The sequence below is a fragment of the Amia ocellicauda genome, chromosome 19 (assembly GCF_036373705.1).
Source record: "Amia ocellicauda isolate fAmiCal2 chromosome 19, fAmiCal2.hap1, whole genome shotgun sequence".
NCBI lineage: Eukaryota > Metazoa > Chordata > Actinopteri > Amiiformes > Amiidae > Amia > Amia ocellicauda.
Genome location: NC_089868.1, coordinates 23,683,520 through 23,705,990, shown reverse-complemented (window position 1 = coordinate 23,705,990; position 22,471 = coordinate 23,683,520). Strand labels below are relative to the sequence as shown.

Genomic DNA, 22,471 nt, shown 5'->3' with positions numbered 1-22,471 from the left:
AGAAGTGTCTCCTGTTTTCTGTCTTGAATGCCTTGAAGCCCAATTTCCATCTGTGTCCCCGGGTGCGTGTGTCCCTGCTGATCTGGAAAAGCTCCTCTGGTTTGATGTGGTCGATGCCTTTCATTATTATTATTATTATTATTATTATTTTTATTTCTTGGCAGACGCCCTTATCCAGGGCGACTTACAACATAAGTGCAAAAGTACAGAGAAGTACAAGGCATCAATCATTACAAATTCAACTTAGCTAAAACAGCAATTCAAAATAATACATTTTACAAATTCCAATTACAATTTACACAAGTACAGTAAGAGACTTCCTACATCCTGGACGGTGAAAGCTAAGTGCTGTCAAGATGTAGGGTTACAGACGAGGGCTACGGGAAAGGGAGCAAGGAGGAAAACAATCAAGAACGCGAGGAGCATAATAAACTGAAGTGCTATCTAGCAGGGATAGAGGACTAATATTACAAGTGCTGTCGGAAGAGATGCGTCTTGAGTAAGCGCCGGAATGAGGTCAAGGACTCTGCTGTTTTGACTTCGGTGGGCAGGTCATTCCAACACTTAGGGGCCAGGGATGAGAAGGAGCGGCTCTGGAGGAAGGAGAGTGGAGAGGAGGCAGAGTTAGCCTTCTGGCACTGGAGGAGCGCAGTGGTCTGGAGGGGATGTATGGAGAGACGAGGGTCTGAAGGTAGCTTGGTGCAGTGTGGTCAAGACAGCGGTAGGTGAGGGTCAAAGTCTTGAACTGAATGCGTGCCGCTATCGGGAGCCAGTGGAGGGAGCGGAGCAGTGGAGTAGCGTGTGCGAATCGTGGCAGAGAGACACCAGACGAGCCGCAGAGTTCTGGATGAGCTGGAGCGGCGGGTAGTAGATGCAGGCAGGCCGGCCAGGAGGGAGTTGCAGTAGTCCAGGCGGGAGAGGACCAGTGACTGGACGAGTAGCTGAGTTGAGTAGTCGGTGAGGAAGGGACGGATCCGGCGTATGTTGCTCAGGAAGAATCTGCAGGTGCGCATCAGCGTGGTGCTGGGAGAAGGAGAGCGCAGGATCGAGGGTGACTCCTAGATTTTTAGTGGAAGAAGGAGAGAGTGTGGTGGATTCCAAGGGAATCGAGATGGGGAGGTCAGCAGAAGGTGAGGAAGAGTGGGGGAAAAAGAGGAGATCTGATTTGGAGAGGTTGAGCTTGAGGTGGTGCGAGTGCATCATGGCGGAAATGGCAGACAAGCAGGAAGAGATGCGTGAGGGGATGAGAGGGTCAGAAGAGGGAAAAGACAGGAAGATCTGGGCATCATCAGCGTAGAAGTGGTAGGAGAAGCCATGGGAAGCGATGAGGGAGCCCAGGGAGCGAGTGTAGAGAGAGAACAGGAGCGGGCCCAGGACGGAGCCTTGGGGAACACCTGTGAGGAGAGGTTGGGGGTTGGATGAGGAGCCACGCCATGTCACTTGGTAGGACCGGTCGCTGAGGTAGGAGGAGAACCAGGTGAGAGCATTCCCAGAGATCCCAAGGTCAGCAAGGCAGGAGAGGAGGATGGAGTGATCGATGGTGTCAAATGCTGCAGAGAGGTCAAGGAGGATGAGGACTGAGGAGTGGGCGGCTGCCCGAGCATGGCTGAGGGAGTCAGTGACAGCCAGGAGAGCCGTTTCAGTGGAGTGAGCTGTGCGGAAGCCGAATTGCAGAGGATCAAGGAGTGAGTGTTGGGACAGAAAGTCCGAGAGCTGACGGTGGACCGTCCGCTCGAGAGTCTTGGAGAGGAAGGGAAGTAGGGAGACAGGGTGGTAGTTCTGAGGAGAGGTGGCATCAAGGGTTGGTTTCTTGAGCAGTGGGATGACAGCAGCTTGTTTAAATGCAGAGGGGAAACAGCCAGAGAGGAGTGAGGAGTTGAGGAGGGAGGAGATGAAGGGGAGAAGATCAGGAGCGGTTGGTTGGAAGAGACGAGAAGGGAGAGGGTCCAGGTCGCATGTTGTGGGTTTGTGACGTAGGAGGAGAGCAGAAACTTCAGCATCTGAGAGAGGTGAGAATGAAGAAAAGGAATGTAGGTCGGTGGGAGGTTTCGGTGTGATGGGAGATGAGGGTGGAGTATTGAACAGATGTCTGCAATCTTGGAGGAGAAGAAGGAGGCGAAATCATCAGCAGTGAGAGATGAGGGAGGAGGAGGGGGAGGGGGGGCAAGGAGGGAGGAGAAGGTGGAGAAGAGTTTGCGAGGGTTGTTGATAGTGGATTCGAAGAGAGATTGGAAGTAAGACTTCTTGGCTGACGTGAGAGAGGACGAGAATGTGGACAGTAGAGAGCGGTAGAGTTCAAGGGCAGCTGGGAGTTTGGTCCTTTTCCACTTTTATTCGGCGGCACGCAGACTAGTTCGGGTTGCACGGAGAACAGCAGATAGCCGAGGCTGAGGAGGGGAGGGACGGGCAGGACGAGATGTGAGAGGACAGAGAGAGTCAAGGGAGGAGGTGAGGGAGGAGAACAAAGAGGAGGTAGCACAGTTGACAGATAGATTTGAAAAACAATCAATGTAGGGCAAGAGAGTGAGGGCAGTGGAGGCAAGGGTGGAGGGAGACAGAGCGGAGATTTCGGCGGAAGGTGACAGAGGGAGTGGGTGGAGAGGGGAGCGAGGGAAGGGAAAGGGAGAAGGAAATGAAGTGGTGGTCCGAGATGTCCATGGGTGTCACGGAGAGTGTTGAAGGGGAGCAGCCTCTTGAGAAGATTAGGTCTAGCTGGCGGCCAGCCCTGTAAGTGGGGGGAGATGGGGAGAGAGAGAAGTTAAAGGAGTGAAGGAGAGGAAGAAATCTGGCACAGTGGGAAGGGTTGGAGAGGTGGATGTTGAAGTCTCCCAGGAGGATGGTAGGTGAGGACAGCGAGGAGAGAGAGGAGAGAAGAAAGTCGAGTTCATCCAGGAAGGAGGTAAGTGGACTAGGTGGACGGTAGAGAACTAGAAGGAAGAGGTGAGAGGGAGAGGTGATTTCCACTGCATGGAATTCAAAGCTGTGGGTCGAGATAGAGGAGAGGGGGGGGGACAGAGAAGAGGAGAGAAGGGGAGAGCAGGAGCCCTGTTCCTCCTCCCCGCCCAGTAAGACAAGGGGAGTGGGACAGGACAAAGAGAGAGGATAAGACAGCAGGGGTGGTAGAGTTGTCTGGGGAGATCCATGTCTCGGTGAGAGCGAGGAAATCCAGAGACTGGTGGGAGGCGAAGGCAGAGATGAAGTTGGCCTTGTTGGAAGCTGAGTGGCAGTTCCACAGGCCTCCAGAGAGTGGAGTAGAGGAGAGGGAGGAGGAGGGGAGAGGCGAAGAGATGAGGTTGGAGGGATTAGGGAAACAATGGCGCACAGCTGCACACCGAGAGGAAGGAGAGAGCAGGACAGGAATCTGAGAGATCGTCATGGTTGCCTGTTGTTGCTGTGCGGCGTCTCCTCGCAGTCTTCTCCTCGCTGGAGTCCCCGCAGCTAGAGTCCCTGCCCTTTGTAATTGGGGCCCTTGTGAGTCCCCGCAGCTAGAGTCCCTGCCCTTTGTAATTGGGGCCCTTCATGAGGGGGGCACTGAGGCTGCTGGCGCAGAGGGGTTGGGGGCTGTTAAATACGTCACCTGTAACTAATGAGGACAGTGCACACCTGTGTTGCGTTGAATGACACAAGGCTGGTCAGGATGGCCCTCCCTCCTACGCAGGACTGCTAATACCACAATTACTGGCCGCTTAATATCTGAATAGAGACAAAGACAGTGCCAGACACACGCAGTTACACTGAACAATAGCTCGTAGTAATGTTAAACAAATGCTAAATAATCACAGCCTACACAGTATAACGCTTCTGATTGCAGACAGGGCGTGTCGAGTGCGCTGGGTTACTGGCTGAATTCACTAACAAACTAACAAACAGTCGCTGCTTTTCCGACAATACAGGTGCAAGATATACAATTCGTAGCTAAACAACAAACCATGTAAACAGTCTATGTAACTTAACTAAACGAGGAAACGCAAGAGAAAGCGATACTTAGCTGCGGTGACTTGAGCGACTTCTCAGCTGGCTTGTCCGAGAGTCCGAGAGTCCAGTGGCTTTCATGATTTTGAAGACTTGAATCAAGTCCCCACGTAGAATAAACATGTTGTCTCTGGTCAGGGCACGCTTTGATGGTCAGACCAAATGACCTACAGTGTACCTTTCTGTAGAGTTTCTGGAAAGATTCTGCTCTGCATTTGCGTTGTGTGTGAATATGTATTTTGCAATTGAAAGCTAGGCCATTTCCCTCACAACTCAATTGCTTTGTCTATGAAAATAGCTTTTGCCTATTTTAAAATGAGGATGTAGCCTGCAGCAAAACAATGATTGGGTTATTCTTTGCAATGGCTGGAAAACCAACATAAAGGATATTATTAACATGATTGACTACTGGACTTCAATTGCTTAACTCTGATGCTAGGTGAATTGATGACTAAATGAGTTGTGTAGGCTGTCATTTCTTCCTGTAAGTGACATTTGATTGCAGTGATCAATTGCCATTCATTTGCACTTGCTATTACATGAGGTATGATTATTTTTCCTTGCGTATCTGGCAGGAGACTCTTCCTGTTATTCTATGAAGGAGGTCTGCTAATCAATTTACTTAATTTAATTGACAGCTTCAGTAAGGAACATTTTAATATAAATAGCAGGTCTTCATCTTTTTATAGATCAATTATTGCACATGGGGCAGGCCTGGCACACAGCAGTGGTACATTTTTATGCAATGAAGCGTGTCAAGGCGCTTTGCCATTTTCCGAGGAGACGTCGGAAAAGCAGGATCACAGGCTAGCGCGCTTTCCAAACAGCCTCCTTCTGCATGAATGTTGAATTATCTTTCTATTTTTAAAGGCTGTGTTGCTTTATGACAGCTGCCCTATAATTGACCACATTTATAAATGCAAATGGCTGCTGATTTTATTATATTCTTTACTTTTTGTTACCCAGTTGTTGAGCTGTGTTTTCAATGGCCTGTGAGTCCAAGCCTATCTTGCCTATCCTTTGTCACAAAACATGTTCGGGAGTTGTTTCAATAACTCGGTCGATACCTCTGGTGATACTGAAAACATTATCACAGGGCGCCAAGACTGGGAAACTATTTAATAAACTCTTCACAACTGCCCCTATTCATAATCCCAAATCTGCTAACGATGTCCTTCGTTTTCATTTAATACGGCGATCACTCATTTACAATCAGGCGCACAATAGCTGCTTTAAGTTGGATGCGATTTGACTCTCATATTCTCGCTTATAATTAAAGCCTTTTTTCGTAACGTGAAGATGAATCGGCCTGACAGGGACACTTTATCAAAACGCACAACAGCTGAATGTTTTAACAAACCTGTCAAAACCTCAAACCTGCCTGCACACCCAGTAAGCAGTTAGTGATGTTTGACTCCACACCAGGTGTTAGAAATCCCCCGTGTCTTCCAGGATCCTGCCCAGACGATTGCTCTTTGACAGCGATAAATATATTACGCGAAACCGCCTGCAGTGTGTTTCCCTCGCGGGGAGAGAGAGACTCGGGCCGCCCTGCAGACGCGATGGGTTTCACCAGGGTTTGGTGAGTCTGAAAGGACCGAGATTTTATACTGTAGTTGTTCAAAGGCATCCCACAGGAGAAACGCACAAAGCTGGGACAGGCATGAACAGGGCTCACGTTCACGGAGAAGGAGGAGAAAGACTTGCACTAGAGCGCTCTGAAACTCGTCTAGCTTTGTTTTATTCACGTGTAGTTATATTTGACACCAGAAGGACTTTTGGACTTGGACGGGCTGTTTTGACGAGGGACCGAAAAGACTCGCACCACTCCGCTGACCTCATGGCTGAGACTCATTCATGGGCCCTAATAAATGCAATATGTTTTTGTGTGTGTGTGTGTGTGTGTGTGTGTATTTTTGTGGTGTGCTTTATGGGGACCACCTGGAAATGTGGTAACAGAATACTGAGTGCCGAGAACAATCCTCATTTCAGCCGAACAATGGCGTTCATTGTCGCTTGGGAGATGTCAGTCATACGTGCAGCCCCGTAATGGCTGGCCTCATACTTCTGTGCTCTTCGGAGCCGCTGTGTTGTTTCTTTCCTGGGTTGAATGTTTTTCCAGTCCAGAGAAAACATTTAGCAATGGGAGAGAGAGAGAGAGAGAGAGGGAGAGAGAGAGAGAGAGAATTGCTCTGAATCCAAAAATAGCCCCTTTTCGGCGGTCAGTTTTGTTTAATATCGCTAAAGCCTTTATGATGAATTATTGTGTACATCCCTTTGCACCATGCAGACAACGCAGTTAGAAAATGTCTCTGTCTCTCTGTCATTGTCTCCCTAAAAGCTTGATAAGAGTTTAGGTCAACCAAGACCAATCTACTGTCAGAGTTTGCATGATGTCTGGTGTCTTGACATGGCTAACGTGACTGATAGTGCTGGATAAAGCTCACAAGCATGGTTGTATAATAATGGCTTATTTTGCTTGATGTTTAAACTGCGTCTTCCATTATCCTTGTAAAAGGTATACATCCATCCCCATATCGACGCTCGCAGCACGTTCAGCCAGGGGTGCGCCTCACTCAAGAGCTTATGATGTTTATATGTACCGTGAGCTTTAAACATCCATATGGAGAGAATGTCAGGTCACAGAAAGGTTTATCTTCCTTTCCAATAAGACAATTATATGATGCATTTGCATTGCGATGTTATTGTAAAACGACTTCAGACGAATGATGTATGGGTTGAGTTTAGCCTCCTAAAACGACCACGCAGAACAAACACTGAAGTTTTTAGCAGCCTGTGCCAGAAAAACCGTCTGCCAGCTACAGAGGTTCAAAGGTCTGTGCGAAATAAAATAATTAATAACACATCAATTATGAGGTAATACAGTTTGCACCCATTTCTGAGGTAGTGTGACTTCAACAAATATGACGTGATGGTTTCAAATCCAGCCGTTAAATGTGAAAATCTGGGTCAGGGCTGTTCTGTATCCGAAAAACTGTTGTTCATGTCAAATTAGTTTGTTGCAGGTTCATAAATAAGCGGAACTATTTAAACAACTCGTTTAATACCTTCTTTCCATGCATTTTGTTAAACCTTGTGTGTATTGATATAGATACATAAATATACTTTTTCTTCCCATTCCCACTAAGATTTAAAACATGGGGATAAATGACAAAGGCAGCAGAAAACATGAGCTACAGGAATACGTCTATTTTGGGTTTATCACCTCCGTACTTCAGACGGGACCTGATAGTTGCTGTCCGAGCAGCCGGAGGGAAAACGGTGATATCAGTGGAACCCGAGGCTGTGAAGTTTGTCCACTTAAGATGACATTGTTCCGTCTCTGACCTCTAACCCCCCGTGCCCGGACTGATGGATGGGTTTACGTGTGGGCTGTGTGTAAATCACTACCTGTGACAGGCATGCTGGCACTCAGGTTGCACCCTGGCTTTCATCCTTCACGCAAGATTTAGTGTCTCTCCACATCAGAGAGCTACTTCCCCCAGTGGCTGCTGGCTTCGGGTGTTGGTCGCTCCACTGAAAGTTTTATGTTTAGTTTTTTTACAGATTTAGATGAGAAACGTTGGGACACAAGGGTCCTTTGGGGTCCGGTAACTGTGCTACACTGTCGGTCCCCGGGCAATTGTGGTTCGTGAAGGACCCCCTGTGTTTTTTATGCTAATTCAGTTAAATATTCCATATTTGTCGCTCCCGTGTTGACCTTACATTTTCCATTTGAACGTGATAAATCGCCACTTATTGTTTCCAGAGTGTGAAGATTTGCAGTTGATTTAGTTTTTTTTGTAATTGGTCTAACAGTTACAGTCTAATAATAATCAGGTAGAGGTTTGAGGTTTGCAAGATCACAAAACACAAAGGGTAGTTTCTCTGTATTCAGATATGTGATTCTCAATCTAAAGTAGGAATTTTCCCGAAACAGGAACCTGAAACCCAAGACATATATTGACAATTTGATAATGATCACAGAAGATACAGGCATCCCTCTGTTATCTTATCGAGTATAAATTCAATGTCCAGGGACCTGTGTGGCTCCTGGGGCTGCTGTTTGGATAGATTGTTGTTTTACAAAAGCCCAGCTGCAGTAAAAATGATTTCCAGTGTGACTGTAATTTAATACAAGACCATTTCTATTGAGTGGTTTGTATAATCAGGCCTCTTCTAGTTTGAAATCTGGAGTAAATATCTGGGAGTATTTTTGTTTATGTACTCCGTAGTCCCCAGGATAATAACTGCAATGAACACAAATATGTAAAATATTGTATTATGAATTGAGCTTGTGGTACTGTATCCTATCATAAAACATGTGCTGATCGTTTCAAACGGTACAAGCTGGAGAAGAAGGCAGTATCTGTGAATTTTCAGGATATACACAGGTTTGACACACTTTTCAGTGAGGTGACACCGATGATTGGTCTCTGAAAAGTGCTGTAGGATGTTTCGAGAACTGCCTGGGTTTCAAGCGGGAAGCGGGAAACTACAAACTGGAGTACATCCTAAAAAAAAAAAAAAAAAAGCCCTTGTCCTATAACCTCCAGGATTGCAAAGCTGTACTATCACCTGTATGAAGGAAGGAAACTACAAGCGCTTCAATGAGGACCGATGTCAATATCTGCCTTCGGCAGCAAGGAAAAGCCGAAACGCACGTCTCGGGAGTCAGGAGGTGAAAGAGAGAGAGAGAGAGAGAGGGGTCTGGCCATCGTGGATTTACCTGTGGGTGGGAATGGAGGCGAGGTGAATTAGACGTGAGAGTTGTAATACCTGTTGTCAGCCTTACTGAAACACTAGATCACGTGTCAGCCCTATTATGGCTTTTCACACAGTACACAGGACAAATAAATATAAGTAAATAAATGTTTGAAAAGCTGAGGAATGCTTGAAACAAATACCAGAGATGACTGTTGCTATTCCAGAATGGGAGAAGTTTTCCTTTGGCTTTTAGCTGGCAAGAAACGAAGCCCACAACATTCATTTGACGCGGTTAAGAAGATCCCTAGCATAAATATTCCAGCGCCAAACCTCCCACGATGGCCATTAGACCCACTGGCTCCTGTGCACTGTACTTTCTCTTAAGTGTTTCCATCACATGACTTCGCCTGCCAAACGCTGAAACGTTTTTCCATGTGGACTACACAAAGGGCATGCTTTGGGATATGAAATTGTAAATATGAATGAAAGGTCAAATACTGTTTTTTCTTTATATATAGAAATGATGTCCAATTCCCATCACTGATTTTTCCTCTTCCAAGTACCGTAAAATTCAGAACTCTGTGTCAAAAATACATCTGTTGGTACAAAGTATACAAAGACTCGCATTCAATTTTTTGTGTTATATTTAAATTGTTTATTTATCTTTAAGCTGGTGCTAAATCCACTGATGTGAAAGGGATTCAGCAAAATAATTTGCCATTTTGAGTGCTGTAATCTATGCCTGATTCAACACCTACTGTGGTTTAGGCCATTTAAAACATTCCCCCAAATGTATACTTAATTGATTAATGAGATTCAGTTGATTGGTAAATTGGTACAGCAGTAATGTAATGCAATGGCATATTTTTTATGCTGTTATGGTGAACCTGAAACCCCGTTGACAAAACATTTTCTGTTTTAAATTAAGACCGCAGCAATGCCGATTATATACATGATCAAGAACATATAAGTGGACTTAGGAAGATAAACATGAAGTCAGAAACCGAGGACTCTAACGAAGCGGAGGGCTTTGGTAAGCCTGTTCCTGACGAGCCGAACGCCGTTGCCAAGGATCGGCTTTCGGGAGGCAGTCGAGCAAAAAGTAAATGGGCTGTGAATGTATTTGAAGTTTAATGAAACGAGTGGGAAAGCGGGGTTTAAATCTAGTGTTCACGTCATTAATTGAGATTTAGTAACTATGGATGTCGCCACTTTGACATTTTGTTTCATTCAAAGTCAAACCACAGTTGGAAATCTACAGCCACTACACGTTTGTATAAAGACGAATCACTTGTGAAACAACTGGGCAGAGTTGTATCAAACGCTGTACGTGTGTGTTGGAAATCGGTTTGTAATTGTGTTGTTTTTGTACTTGTTAATAGGTTAATATATGTTTTGCATTATGTAGATCAGTGGGGCCCCAACATGGTCCTGGGGAGCCTCTATCAAGTAAGTTGTGTCAGTCACCCTAAATTGCTAATTTCGAAAAGACTGGGAACACATCGGCGTTATTGATCAATTAAGCAATTAACTTAAATTAACGGAGCTCTGGTCATAGAGGGCTGAAAAGGGTAGCTAATTGTCTTCATACTAGTCTCTAAATTACTTAATTTAACAAATCCCCTGCTAAATCACAATTAAGTTGTTCCAGGTGTTAAGAAACTGAAGATTAAAGGTTATCTACAAAACCTGTTGGTTAGGGGCTTCTGGGAATAATTGAACAAACTGTAGGCCTAGTATAATTGTTCAAAGAATTGCTGCTTAATGAAAACCCATTTAGCTTTTCTGTGTACTTTGTCGTGACACAATCATTTTCAAGATGGCGTCGTACATTTTTGCCAGGGCGTGCCGTCTCTTGGTCTGACATCACTCACTAGACAAGCCTTGTCTCCAGACTGTGGTTCAGAGGAAGGGCCTGTAGTTGGCGTCTCTGCCACATCTTCATCACTGAGCAAAAACGAAGACAAATGGCACTTGAGGCAACCTGTGGTGATGTTTAATGGTATATTTTTCATAACCCCCTCTGTTGGCTCTCTCTGTGTGCTGCTGTGTATCTGTAGTTACTTCATTTCTGAATTATCACCCCTGAGTATTAGATTTAGGTCCTGAATGATTCAGGATGCAAACGCGGTGCCAAACATGCATGCTCTTGTTCCTAAAGTACCAGCAGTTGTTTGCGTTATGATTGTTATCTTCAAACTGCCTTTTAAATCATCTGGCAAAACAGAAGGGAATGGTCCGCCCCCAAACACGTTACCTTTCTGAGATTCTCTCACACAAAGTCCTGAAGAGTTTGTAAAGTCGGTTTGGGCATCTGGAACAGCTTCGTTGTCACACAAATGAGATCACTGTATTTTCTGTCGGGGTCTTTCTGTGTGCTGTGTACCAAACACATCATTAAATGTAAAAATAAGACCTGGAGTCGACTACAAACCTTTCGCTTTCTGAAGTTAGTGAGACAAGAACCCGTACAGACCAGCAGCAGTCAAGATGCAGCCCATGTACTTCCCTTTGGTTGGTGCCCAATCTAGATCAGTATTGAGTTTGTTCCAGATTGTGACACCTCTCTGTGTGAAGAAGTGTCTCCTGTTTTCTGTCTTGAATGCCTTGAAGCCCTATTTCCATTTGTGTCCCCGGGTCTGTGTGTCCCTGCTGATCTGGAAAAGCTCCTCTGGTTTGATGTGGTCAATGCCTTTCATGATTTTGAAGACTTAGATCAAGTCCACATGTAGTCTCCTCTGTTCCAGGGTGAAAAGGTTCAGTTCCTCAGTCTCTTAGTAGGACATTCCCTTCAGACCTGGAATAAGTCTGGTTGCTCTCCTCTGAACTGCCTCTAGAGCAGCGATATCTTTCTTGAAGTGTGGAGCCCAGAACTGTCCACAGTATCCAGATGAGCTCTAACTAGTGCATTGTACAGTCTTACTTTCAATTACATCCCATGCATCTTTCAAGGCTAGGTGCTTCAAAGCAGGGAGTCCATTCGCACCACATCTGTACCCCCCCCCCAGCTGAGGTTTGCTCCATCGCAGGAAGTCTTCGAGTTCAAACAACAAAGAGTGAACCGATCCCCCGACCTGGGACCTCATTTGTCTCAATGCCACCAGGTACGGGTGCACAATTCATCAGTACCTGGAAGGAGGGAGAGACGGGAGATGGATTGGATTCTAAAAGTAGGATTTGCTGGGAAACATGTGGGTGCCTCACTATGGCCCTTCAGAGCTCAGTTTTACTGTAGAAAAGAGAAGATTTATTGCAGGTGGTGCTGTTGATTTTGTGGTGGGAGATTCGCCCTCTGCCCCCTCGCTCTCGGTGAGGAGAGATGTGTGCTGCCTCGGGGGAGTCCCTCAAAGAACGCATTATCACCCCCGGGCAACACAATGATGCTTTTCATGGCCGTCCAATGGTAGAAACCCAACAGACTCTTGCTTCCCTGACTTTAATGGTGGTCACGGGTCAGCACCTTTCGTTGCCTCGGATGATTAAAGTGACTGTTTGTTATTTTTTGATTGTCAAGGAAATCTCATTATTGAGGTACTTACGTTTACAGCGAAAGTGCTTCCATAGGGTGGGAGACCATTTTGAAAACTGAAGCTTATTGTATTAAGCACTAGTGTTCTGAATGGCCCCATGTGGGATGTGAAGGTTTTATTTATTTATTTTTGGTGTCACGGCACCGAAAAGGTACATAAATAACCTTCGTGCTAAAAGATAAAAATCATAAATAATAACTGTGAATAATAATAAACAGGCCATTTCTTTTACAGACGTCAACTATTGAAACGTTGGATTTTAACGTGATGCGAAGCCTTTAAACGGCCTGGCATTGCTTCCCCCCGTTTTGGATGTCTTTAATTTGAAATTAAGCTTTTCAAAAGCCGAAAGGTTCCCGCAAATGACGAGGAAAGCAGATACCCCCTGAAGAATGTAGGAAATTGGAAACAGGAAATGAAGTGAAACTTTGTGACTTTGTCTGGGAATAAATTCCTTCTCGTTCACCTCTGATCTCCTAAATTGAGCTTCAAAACCTGGCAAATTGCGAACCATATTGAAAGTATTGTTGGTATTTTGTCCTTGAAGTCACTGTCACACGCACTCGTGACTTGTTTTATTTTCCAGTGCCGTATTATCTTTTAAACATGAACATACGCCTATTAATATCAGCACCAAATGGTAAAACACAACTGAAGTACTAAAACACTTCTAAATGATCTAATGTTAAGGGACATTCTGTTCAGAAATTTTAAGGACATGCCTCCGTTGAAAGACATACTTTAATGTTGCTGCCCTAGATACTTTAATAAGTGTGAATAGTCCACCAGGAATGGTAAAATAACACGGGATAGATGATATTTAAGAGTGGCTAATATGAAAAATATTCCCTGAAAAGGGATTGAGGGATTTTTATTGGTCCCAAGAGATTCTTCTTTAGCTTTGGTGAATGTAATCCATTATCTTTGGTATACAAGCGCTCGGCATTGACATCTCTATAGCCCGGCCCTCAGATCTGTGCGGTGTCTCGTGTAGGAGTTTGTAGGAAACACTTTACGAGGCCGTGCGGTGAGGCACTTACAGTCATCGTGAACTAATGCAGCCTTTTCTCCCAGATTACTGGTTTGTTCCTCTTTGTTCGCACACCACTGTGCAACCGAAAACAAGCCTCCGAGCCCCCAGATAGGATGGCGTGCAATCAAAAAATGATCCGTCTTCGCTTTGACAGAAAACACAGCATGCCGAGGAGTTTCATCCAAAAAATAAAATACCGGCAGCTGTTGAGTTGCTCTCGGAGTCTCCATGTGGACGTCCTGCTGTCCTGCCTGGCTTGTTTTGGGAACTGTCCAGCGGTGCGTCAGTCTGGTTCTGCGGGAGTAATGGTCCCGCAGTTGTTTGCAGCGATCTGTCCATCTTGGCTTTCCTGAAACCTGTAAACCAGGCTCAATGGTTCAGTTTGGCAAATAGCTTGGTTTAATTAAGTATCCGAGAGATTGGGCGGAAGCAATACCGGCTGACCCTGCTTCCTGCGAGGACGACTCGGGTTCACACACTTCCTCTGGGCTGATTTGCCTTTCCTGCCCCGGCCTCGGACGATCTTAGTAGGCAAACTAGACCGTTAGAGAGGAGGTCGGTGCAGTCTGCTGAAGTTTGAAGGTTAGGGAAGTTAACAAATTAAACTCTATAAAAAGTCTCTCTCTCTCTGTCTCTATCTCTATGTCTCTCTATCTGTCTATCTCTCTGTCTGTATCTCACTGTCCATTTCCTGTTTGTTTTCTTTCTATTTTGGTCGACACGCACTGAGAGTATGGCCTTGAACGACAAGCTTCAATCCCTCGTGCCCCCGAAGCGTACCACAGTGAAATAGATGCTGCTCTCCATCGTCCTTGTTCCACGCCCGCCCCGTCCTCGCTTCGTTCCAGATACATCCCCCCCCCCAAAACGAAAGCCTGGCCCCCGTAATGCTTTCAAGTCTCAGGGTGGATCCCCGCGTATCAAAGTGTGATGAGAGCACGCTCTGCGGCGGATCCCTGCTGGAGCCCCGGCGCTCCTCGACTCGTCTGTAATGATAAGCATATGAGATGCATTTCTCCTGAATGACAAGCCAATAAATCTGCCACGGTTTATCCCCAGTCCATTAGCAGGGACTCGGCCGTAAGTGCTCACAGCTGCTGTTTTTATAGACGCTTTCCAGAGCGAGGTCAAGGGGGGAGAGGTGCTGCTCGCCGGTGGGGGAGACGCACAAAGATCATCCACTGCGGGGGTCCAGGACGCTCCCACGGCCTCTGTTAGTCCTTGGCGATTTGCCCAGGGATGCTCTTTCATTTATTAAATGTTAAGCACTGCTTTTGAATGTCTTGAAGTAACGCTGGTTGGAGAGATCCTCACCTGCGGCACCTGGAGGTCTTTGGATGCTCTCTCTCTCCCCCCCGGGGCGAAAAAAAAAGAGGTAAAAGCTTTGTGAGGCTGCCCAGACCTGCTCTGTCACTTCTCATCTCACGGACTGAGAGAGTCCAGGGGGGTCTTGCTCCAGAGCAGAAGAAAAGGGAGAGGAACTCAGGTTTTGTGTTAAAGAACAAGATTGAAACCAGTCTCTATTCTCTAGAGTACCCATGTCCAGCTGTACTCTCTTCTTTCTTGTCCACCTAAATGGCATTATACTATAATACTATAATTCGACGTGAAGGCACAGTACAATGTGAGGGGATTGGTACCAGTGTTTGGTACAGGTATCTGGGAGAGAACCGTGCCAGACGTTGGGAAATCCGCAGAGTCGTCTCACGAGTCTGTATCGCTGTCGTTGTTCTGGTTCGTCTGAAACGCCACTTCCCCCGAGGTCCGCCGTCGGACACGTGTTAAAATCCCCCTCTGCATCCCGACGGGCCTTTATTAATTTACCGCGAGGCGATCCTTGGGGATTCATAACTCATATCAACTCGGACTGCGCTGAATGCCGCCTCTGTGTGTGTCTGCCGCGCTCGAGGACGTCTGAGCAGCCGGGACGCCGTCGAACGCTTTCAAAACTCCGGGGAGAGCGATTTTGCATTTCAAATGAGCCCTGCGAAACAATTATCGCATTTTGAGAGCGAGTGTTGCGGGATGACGTTGTGTGTGTTTTATTTGACTGACAGGCGGTGGAGCTCAGATAAACGATGGATAGAATATGTATTTTAAACAACGACAGCGAGCCTGATTTGTTTACTAACGAAGATAAATTCTTCAGCGTTTACGCAAGAGCAGTTGTGGCTCGTGTGGCTGTATCTGAGGCAAATCGCGCAAATCCCAGACAGAAGATGGTCTTGGGTTTGGACCCGTCTGCAGAGTAGTAATCTTCCTATCTTCCTCACTGCAGAAACTCTCTGTGCTCTGTGTTGGTATTTATCGTTTCCTCTGTAGTTACTCTCCACGCCTGCTGTGCTGTTGGAGAAATATGTCCTTCTCCGTTTGTGAAGTAAATAAGTAAATGACAGTTGGCAGATTTCAGAGCAGGATTAAGTTTCAAGTCTTTCTTTTAATGTCGTTTTACTGCCGTTTGCCGACTGTACGGGAAGTCCTTGAATAATCTGTTGAATGTGATTTGTTTTCTCGTGCATTGTTGTTTTTCTTGAATTGAAAATATCACATGACAGATTATCTAATATTATGCTGCAAAAATTGAAAAAAATGCAAATAAATTCATGCACTTTGGTGGTGTTGTTATGTGATGTTAAGAACCTTTCATCATTGTTGGAAATTAGTCCGTGAAATATCGACGGACACTCGAGATACTTTTCCCTTCACGCTTTTTTTCGCGGGAGGTTTGTTTGTCGGGCACGGACGCCCTTTTCTTTTAGTTTTTTCTCATCTCTGAACTCATACACAGTTTTAATCGCATCCGTGTCCACAGTGAGACACAATCCTTCAGCAGAGACACAACCTGCAGCTTCACAGTGCAGCATCTCTGATCCCAGATGGTTTGTGAAGTCTGCGAAAGCTGACCCCCTCGGCCCCCGATGGGCACCCCGTCGAATGCTGTCGGGGGGGATAACGGCGCGCTCGGGGCCGGTACCGATTGGGTTACAACCGCCCCGACGCCCTGCCGAGCGCGCGGCCCGACCTGCAGACTTTAGAACGAAAACAAGATTTAAAGAAGCTGATTTTCTGTAGCATGACAAGCTGTTTCAGAGTGACTGACTCCAGCACTTCATCAAACACACATCTGTTTCTTATCTGCTGGCCTGGTAATGCTCTGACACCCCGGCTGTGAAGTCACTGACTCTGTTTCTTGCGTGTGTGTGTGTGTGTGTGTGTCTCTCTCTCTCTGTCTCTGTGTGTGTGTGTGTATGTGTGTCTGTGTCTCTGTGTCTCTCTCTCTTTCTCTCTCTGTGTGTTTAATGGACAGATTTGAAAGCCCCCCGCTTGGGTCAGCTGAGAACCTAACCAGTCCCTCTGCTCTCACTAGTCAGATGCTGCGTGCCTATTATGACACTCAAACCCATGCATTGAATTGCTTTCATATATTGTATATCATATCCCACGGCTGTTTTTTTTTTTCATAATCTTTAAGTGGCAAGAACGCAGTGTTTCCAGAGCAGTGTGTTACGGTTATTTAGATGCCGTGACTCAGTGTCCATGTGGAGGCACTCACACATACCAATACAGTACGGAGACTAGTCTCTCGAAAACATCATCGTCATTCATGTGTTTTATATCATATGACACAAGAAAGTTGCAAAAAAATACGCATAATTGATACTGAAAAACAGGAAAAGGCAAACTCTATCCGTCTCTATACTTCTGTCTGTCCGTGTGTGTCTCCCTGCCTTTGTAGCGACCTATCTATCTAAATGTGCTCAGCTTTCATTATTTTAATTCACGTGTTCACCCAAAACTGTGCAGGAATGCGGTTTTTAATATAACAGACTGCCCCCTAGTGGATCATTGATTATAATCTTTAAGAAATGGTTTGCCAGTAAAGATCGTCATGTTGAACTGTGTAAAATGGAAAGTTCAGACACTAAGGTTTAACATTCTTGTGGAAAACGGGAAAAGATTTTGCTGTCATCGGTTCAGTTTAGTTAAGATGCATAAGCTCGCTGTTTGGGATAGCTGGATGACATTTTAGTAACTGTACAAGCAATAATTATTGGTTTGGTAGGATCAGTTTAATGTCTCACAGCAGGGTGGGTGTGAGGGATGGATGTGATTATGCTTTTTAAGGTTTTGATGCTCAGATTGTTTGTTTTGTGGTAGAGGATAAGTACTCGCGTTTGTGAATCTTGGAGACGTAGTTAAAGGCTTTGGTTGTTTATCTATTTAGCTCCCAATTTGTCGTGTACATTTCCATGAGGGAAAGACATAAATTCTCCTTGATTTTGAAATGGGAATTTGCTCTTGGAGGTTTAGTATGTCAGTGTGCACCAGATCTATATTTTCCCACGAGGGACGAGAGCGGGGCGGAAACGGGGCGGGGCGGCCCGACCCGGACCCCCGGTGTGGCCCCTGTCAGGTAACCAGTCCACATCTGTGTGGGTGAGAGTCGAAGACTGGAATCCGTCAAAGTGTCCACAAACTGCCGATCGCAGTTTCAGCCGAGGGTTTTGCGCTGACAGCTCTCTGCTGCGGCTTCTTGTATCGACCAAGGGGGGAGACGCCAGTGGAAATGGGGTATATCAGAGGTTTGGTCCAAGGTTGTGTTGGACCCGGACCTTTTAATTTTAATGCCCACCAGTCACCTGACCTTGACCTCTCTCCCGCAGGGACGAGTATGATGAAGAGGGCTTCTGCCAGCCGTACAGGGGCATCGCCTGCGCCCGCTTCATCGGCAACCGGAGCATCTTTGTGGATTCGCTGCAGATGCAGGGGGAGATTGAGACCCAAATCACAGGTCTGTGCGTCTTTTTTCACATGTTCCCCATCCTGGGCGGGTTAAACACGCCGCCACCTCCGTGTTATAAGAAGGAACAGCTTCCCGTGGTAGATAATCTCTCTGCAAATACTTGGAAACTGCTCTCCGGTAAATCCAGCAGGGGCTGGGCACGGGACTGTGCTTTGCTATTTCAAGCTCGCCTTCAAGGTCTCCAATAGGGAGCAGATGTTCTTGCTGTCTATTTTACACTTAATTTATTTAACTGATGCCATACAGGCATTATCTCTGCGTTCAAGGCCGCTGCTAGGGTTGAGGACATGCTTAGGAATTTAGCGAACTTTAGAGAGATGGAGCAAGACACAGACAGACAGAGAGAGCGAGAGAGAGAAAGAGAGAGAGACGCAGTGAGAGAGAGAGAGAGAGAGAACCGCAAAGTTACCCTGCATTGTATTACTGTCAATAACACTGGGTATTGTGTTTCAGTAGTATCATTGTAATAGGTTACTACAATTTAACGATAATGTTACAATACGGAATATCTTACAAGGGACAAGGGAAATGGATTTGGGCTGTGAATGATAAAAACGGTAACGTTGCCCAGTGGAAAATCATTCCATGACAAATTACGGTCCCGACTTCTCACGTCGCCCCCTTTTGCCTCCGCAGCCGCCTTCACCATGATCGGCACGTCCAGCCACCTGTCGGACCGCTGCTCCCAGTTCGCCATCCCCTCACTGTGCCACTTCGCTTTCCCCTTCTGCGACCGCTCGTCCGGCGTGGACAAGCCGCGCGACCTGTGCAAGGATGAGTGCGAGATCCTGGAGAACGACCTGTGCAAGACGGAGTACATCATCGCCCGCTCCAACCCCATCATCCTCAAGAGCCTCAAGCTGCCTAACTGCGATGACCTGCCCGCCTCGGGGAGCCCGGAGGCAGCCAATTGCATGCGCATCGGCATCCCCATGGCCGAGCCCATCGACAAGAGTAAGACATGAGAACATAAGAAAGTGTCCAATCGAGAGGAGCCCATTCGCCCCATCGTGCTCGTTTGGTGTCCATTAATAACTCAGTGATCAAGGATCCTATCCAGTCTGTTTTTGAATGTTCCCAAATTGTCTCTTCATCCACATCGCTGGGGAGTTTGTTCAGATTGTGAGACTCTCTGTGTGATGAAGTGTCTCCTGTTTTCTCTCTTGCTCTGCTTGTTTAATCCCCTTCTTTCACCACATAACCGTGCAAATGTGTCTCTGAGGAACCGTCTCATACGGTGGCACGGGATCGAGGCTTTACGAAGTCGATTGACCCTGTCCACTCCTGTTCCAGGTCACAAGTGCTTCAACAGCACTGGCGCCGACTACCGGGGGACAGTCAGCGTGACCAAATCGGGCCTGCAGTGCCAGCCGTGGAACTCCCAGTACCCCCACAGCCACACCTACCTGGCGGTGCGCTTCCCGGAGCTCAACGGCGGCCACTCGTACTGCCGCAACCCTGCCAACCAGCTCGAGGGGCCCTGGTGCTTCACCCTGGACGAGTCCGTGCGGATGGACCTGTGCGACATCCCGGTCTGCGGTGAGAGAGCGTTCCGGGTCGCTGCGGTGGACGGGCCGGACCTGCCGGGTCCAGAACAGGAAAAATAAATACAAAGTTTGTGGTGGGGAAACAAAGTGCTTTGTGTTTTGAGCCCCTTTGTGCGTTTCCTTTTCCTCGTCTTAGACGCCAAGGTGAGCAACAAGATCGAGATCCTGTACATTCTGGTGCCCAGCGTGGCGATCCCCCTGGCCATCGCCCTGCTGTTCTTCTTCATCTGCGTCTGCCGCAACAACCAGAAGGCGGCGCAGCCCCCGGCGCAGAGGCAGCCCAAGCCGGTGCGCGGCCAGAACGTGGAGATGTCCATGCTGAACGCCTACAAGCCCAAGGTATGGGCCTGGGGTTCCTGACAGACACAGCTTGATAGTCGGTTGAGCAGTTTCGGTTCGGCAGGCGCTAGAGGGGATTAATCTCGGTGAAGCCTCTCTGTGTGAAGAAGTGTCTCCTGTTTTCTGTCTTGAATGCCTTGAAGCCCAATTTCCATTTGTGTCCCCGGGTGCGTGTGTCCCTGCTGATTCTTCTTGTCTCTTTCATTCATCTCTAAAAGCCACGCAGCGCCTCATGGTCCCCAGCCCTGTCTTTCACATCTTTGAAGCGCTCCCTCCTCTTTCGTCCGTGTTCAGATTTCTGTCGGTGGTGATCGGACAACTGCGCCGTTTCTTTGTTTCTTCACACAGACGTCTGGGGCCGGTGAAATAAAATAAAAGGAACAGCAGGCATGCCAACACATGGAAGTGATTTGCCAAAAGCCGTGGAATCTTGCTGTAGTCGTCTTGTTATTATTTTGCATTCTTCCCGTACGATACAGCCGTCCCCACATGGTATATAATTCCCCCTCACCCGAACCGCCGCCAAACCCCGCGGTTCCTGACTTCTGAGGTATCACTATCACGCGCTCCCACCCCACCCGGCTCTTCAGGATAAACAGTGCGGAGGTCTTCCTCGGACGAGCTCAGAGGGAAGTATAGGACGTGGTGTTGTAGATTAGATGTTGTGAGAGCGCAGTCTCCCTGTGTGGCCCTTCAGGGTCTCGCTGCGGGAGACCCCCACAGCCCGAGAAACACTCGGTCCGAAAATCAGGGATAAGATGGGAGCTGAGGTTTGTGTTTCCTGACGTGGGGTTTATCTTGGCCAGTAGCGCTTTGCATTCTTCAAAAAACAATTAACTGTCAAACAACAAGTTAGCAGATTAGCAGCCCCGTCTCGGAGCATCCATTTAATGCCTAAGTACGTTTGGCCCCGGCTTTCTTTTCCCCAGAGTGAACAAGCCGAATCCCGTGAAAGGTCGCGCCGGGGTCGTCATTTATGACAAGTATTTTGCGGACCGCGAGGAACACCGAGCTGAGCTTTGGCCCCGAGGATCGTCTGTAACATAAAACATCTGTCCTCTCGTAATAACACTGATTTCCGGCTGCTTCCCCGCAGACTGTGGCCACCCGTCAGGAATTTAATTTCTCATTTTGTGTTATTGGGATTCCTTCGCTAACCTTTGTATCTGTTCTCCCAAACAAGGCCGTCTACGATTAATAAAGAAATATCGTCAGTGGGGGAAAATAAAGAGAGGTTACCTGAAGCCGAAAATAGAGAAGATTATAGGGCAAGAGGCCACAGTCTCACAGATGAAGGGAAAAGCTGGAAAAAATCGAACGCATCTCATTGCAGTTTTGTTTCTGAGACGCCTTGATTTATATTCATCTGTAGTTACAGTTTAGCCCATTTTAAAACATTTAAAACAGTAAGAAAGGTCTGCTCTCAAATTATATTTATATTTAATTGGCATATAAGAGTTATTATCCCATGAAACGTGAGTCCAAGCCCCTAATACAGAAACATAAATACATATCTGAATAACTCAGCGCTGTGCCGAGGCAGTTTGATCTTTATTGATTGAGTGGCGATAGTCTTGGGGGGGCGGCTGTGGCTGCATTGCAGTTTGTAAGCTATAATTAAATAATTCAGCATTTTATGACCGGTCAGAGGTCAGAGTGATTCAGATTAAGTGCCAGCAATGACTCAGAGGTCAGAGTGCGTTGCTCCGCAGGGCCTGTTGAGTTCATCAGCTGAAACACCAGTTCAGTCCAACTGAGAATAACAGCCATAAATTAGAGTTTGCTTTGTGGAAGTCATTCTGCGTGTTTAAGTTGTACGCAGTTCAGTAGTGCGTCGATTCCACGAGAAGCACCAAACCATAGAAGTGTTACTTTGTTCAAAACGGAAGCTTATGTTGTTTAAATTAATTGTGCCTCTTTTTAAACCACTTCTCTTTTTTAAATTCACATTTACCCTCGTTCTTAATTGAGAATAAAGGTCTAGGCTCCCCCTTCTGGTGCTTTAGTGTAATGACACCTGTATTGCATTATTCATTCCCAGTTTTTGAGGAAAACCTGAGAAGCAAAGATCTTTGGTAAAAACTATGCATCTTTGTTGCTTTTTTATTTGATTTGATCTGTCTGACACTTTTATCCAGGGAGTCTCTTGACCAGAAGCTATTAAAAGTGACATGTTGTACAGAGGAGAGAAAGGCAGTACAAGTTACACAGTGTGGTAAACAGAGTGTGTTGGTGATTATAACTGACACGTTTAGTAAATTAAGGTGTCTCTCTCACTTCCTCAGAGTAAAGCCAAGGAGCTGCCGCTGTCTGCCGTGCGCTTCATGGAGGAGCTGGGCGAGTGCACCTTTGGCAAGATCTACAAAGGCCACCTGTACCTGCCCGGCATGGACCACGCCCAGCTCGTGGCCATCAAGACGCTGAAGGACTTCTCCAACCCGCAGCTGTGGGCTGAGTTCCAGCAGGAGGCGGCGCTCATGTCCGAGCTGCACTCCCACAACGTCGTGTGCCTGCTGGGTGTGGTGACCCAGGAGCAGCC

The 22,471-nt window shown here is 46.8% G+C and overlaps 1 protein-coding gene across 1 annotated transcript in view; it reads left to right on the top strand.

The window, feature by feature from the left end:
• The window catches only part of ror1 (receptor tyrosine kinase-like orphan receptor 1), an 89,751-nt gene that overhangs the window by 64,669 nt on the left and 2,611 nt on the right, over positions 1–22,471 (top strand). The window contains exons 5-9 of the mRNA XM_066692165.1: positions 17,907–18,034; positions 18,683–19,000; positions 19,340–19,585; positions 19,730–19,932; positions 22,218–22,471. The exon at positions 22,218–22,471 is cut by the window's right edge and continues 2,611 nt beyond it. Of these exons, the coding sequence (XP_066548262.1) occupies positions 17,907–18,034; positions 18,683–19,000; positions 19,340–19,585; positions 19,730–19,932; positions 22,218–22,471 (1,149 nt within the window). The remainder of the gene's footprint in view (positions 1–17,906; positions 18,035–18,682; positions 19,001–19,339; positions 19,586–19,729; positions 19,933–22,217) is intronic.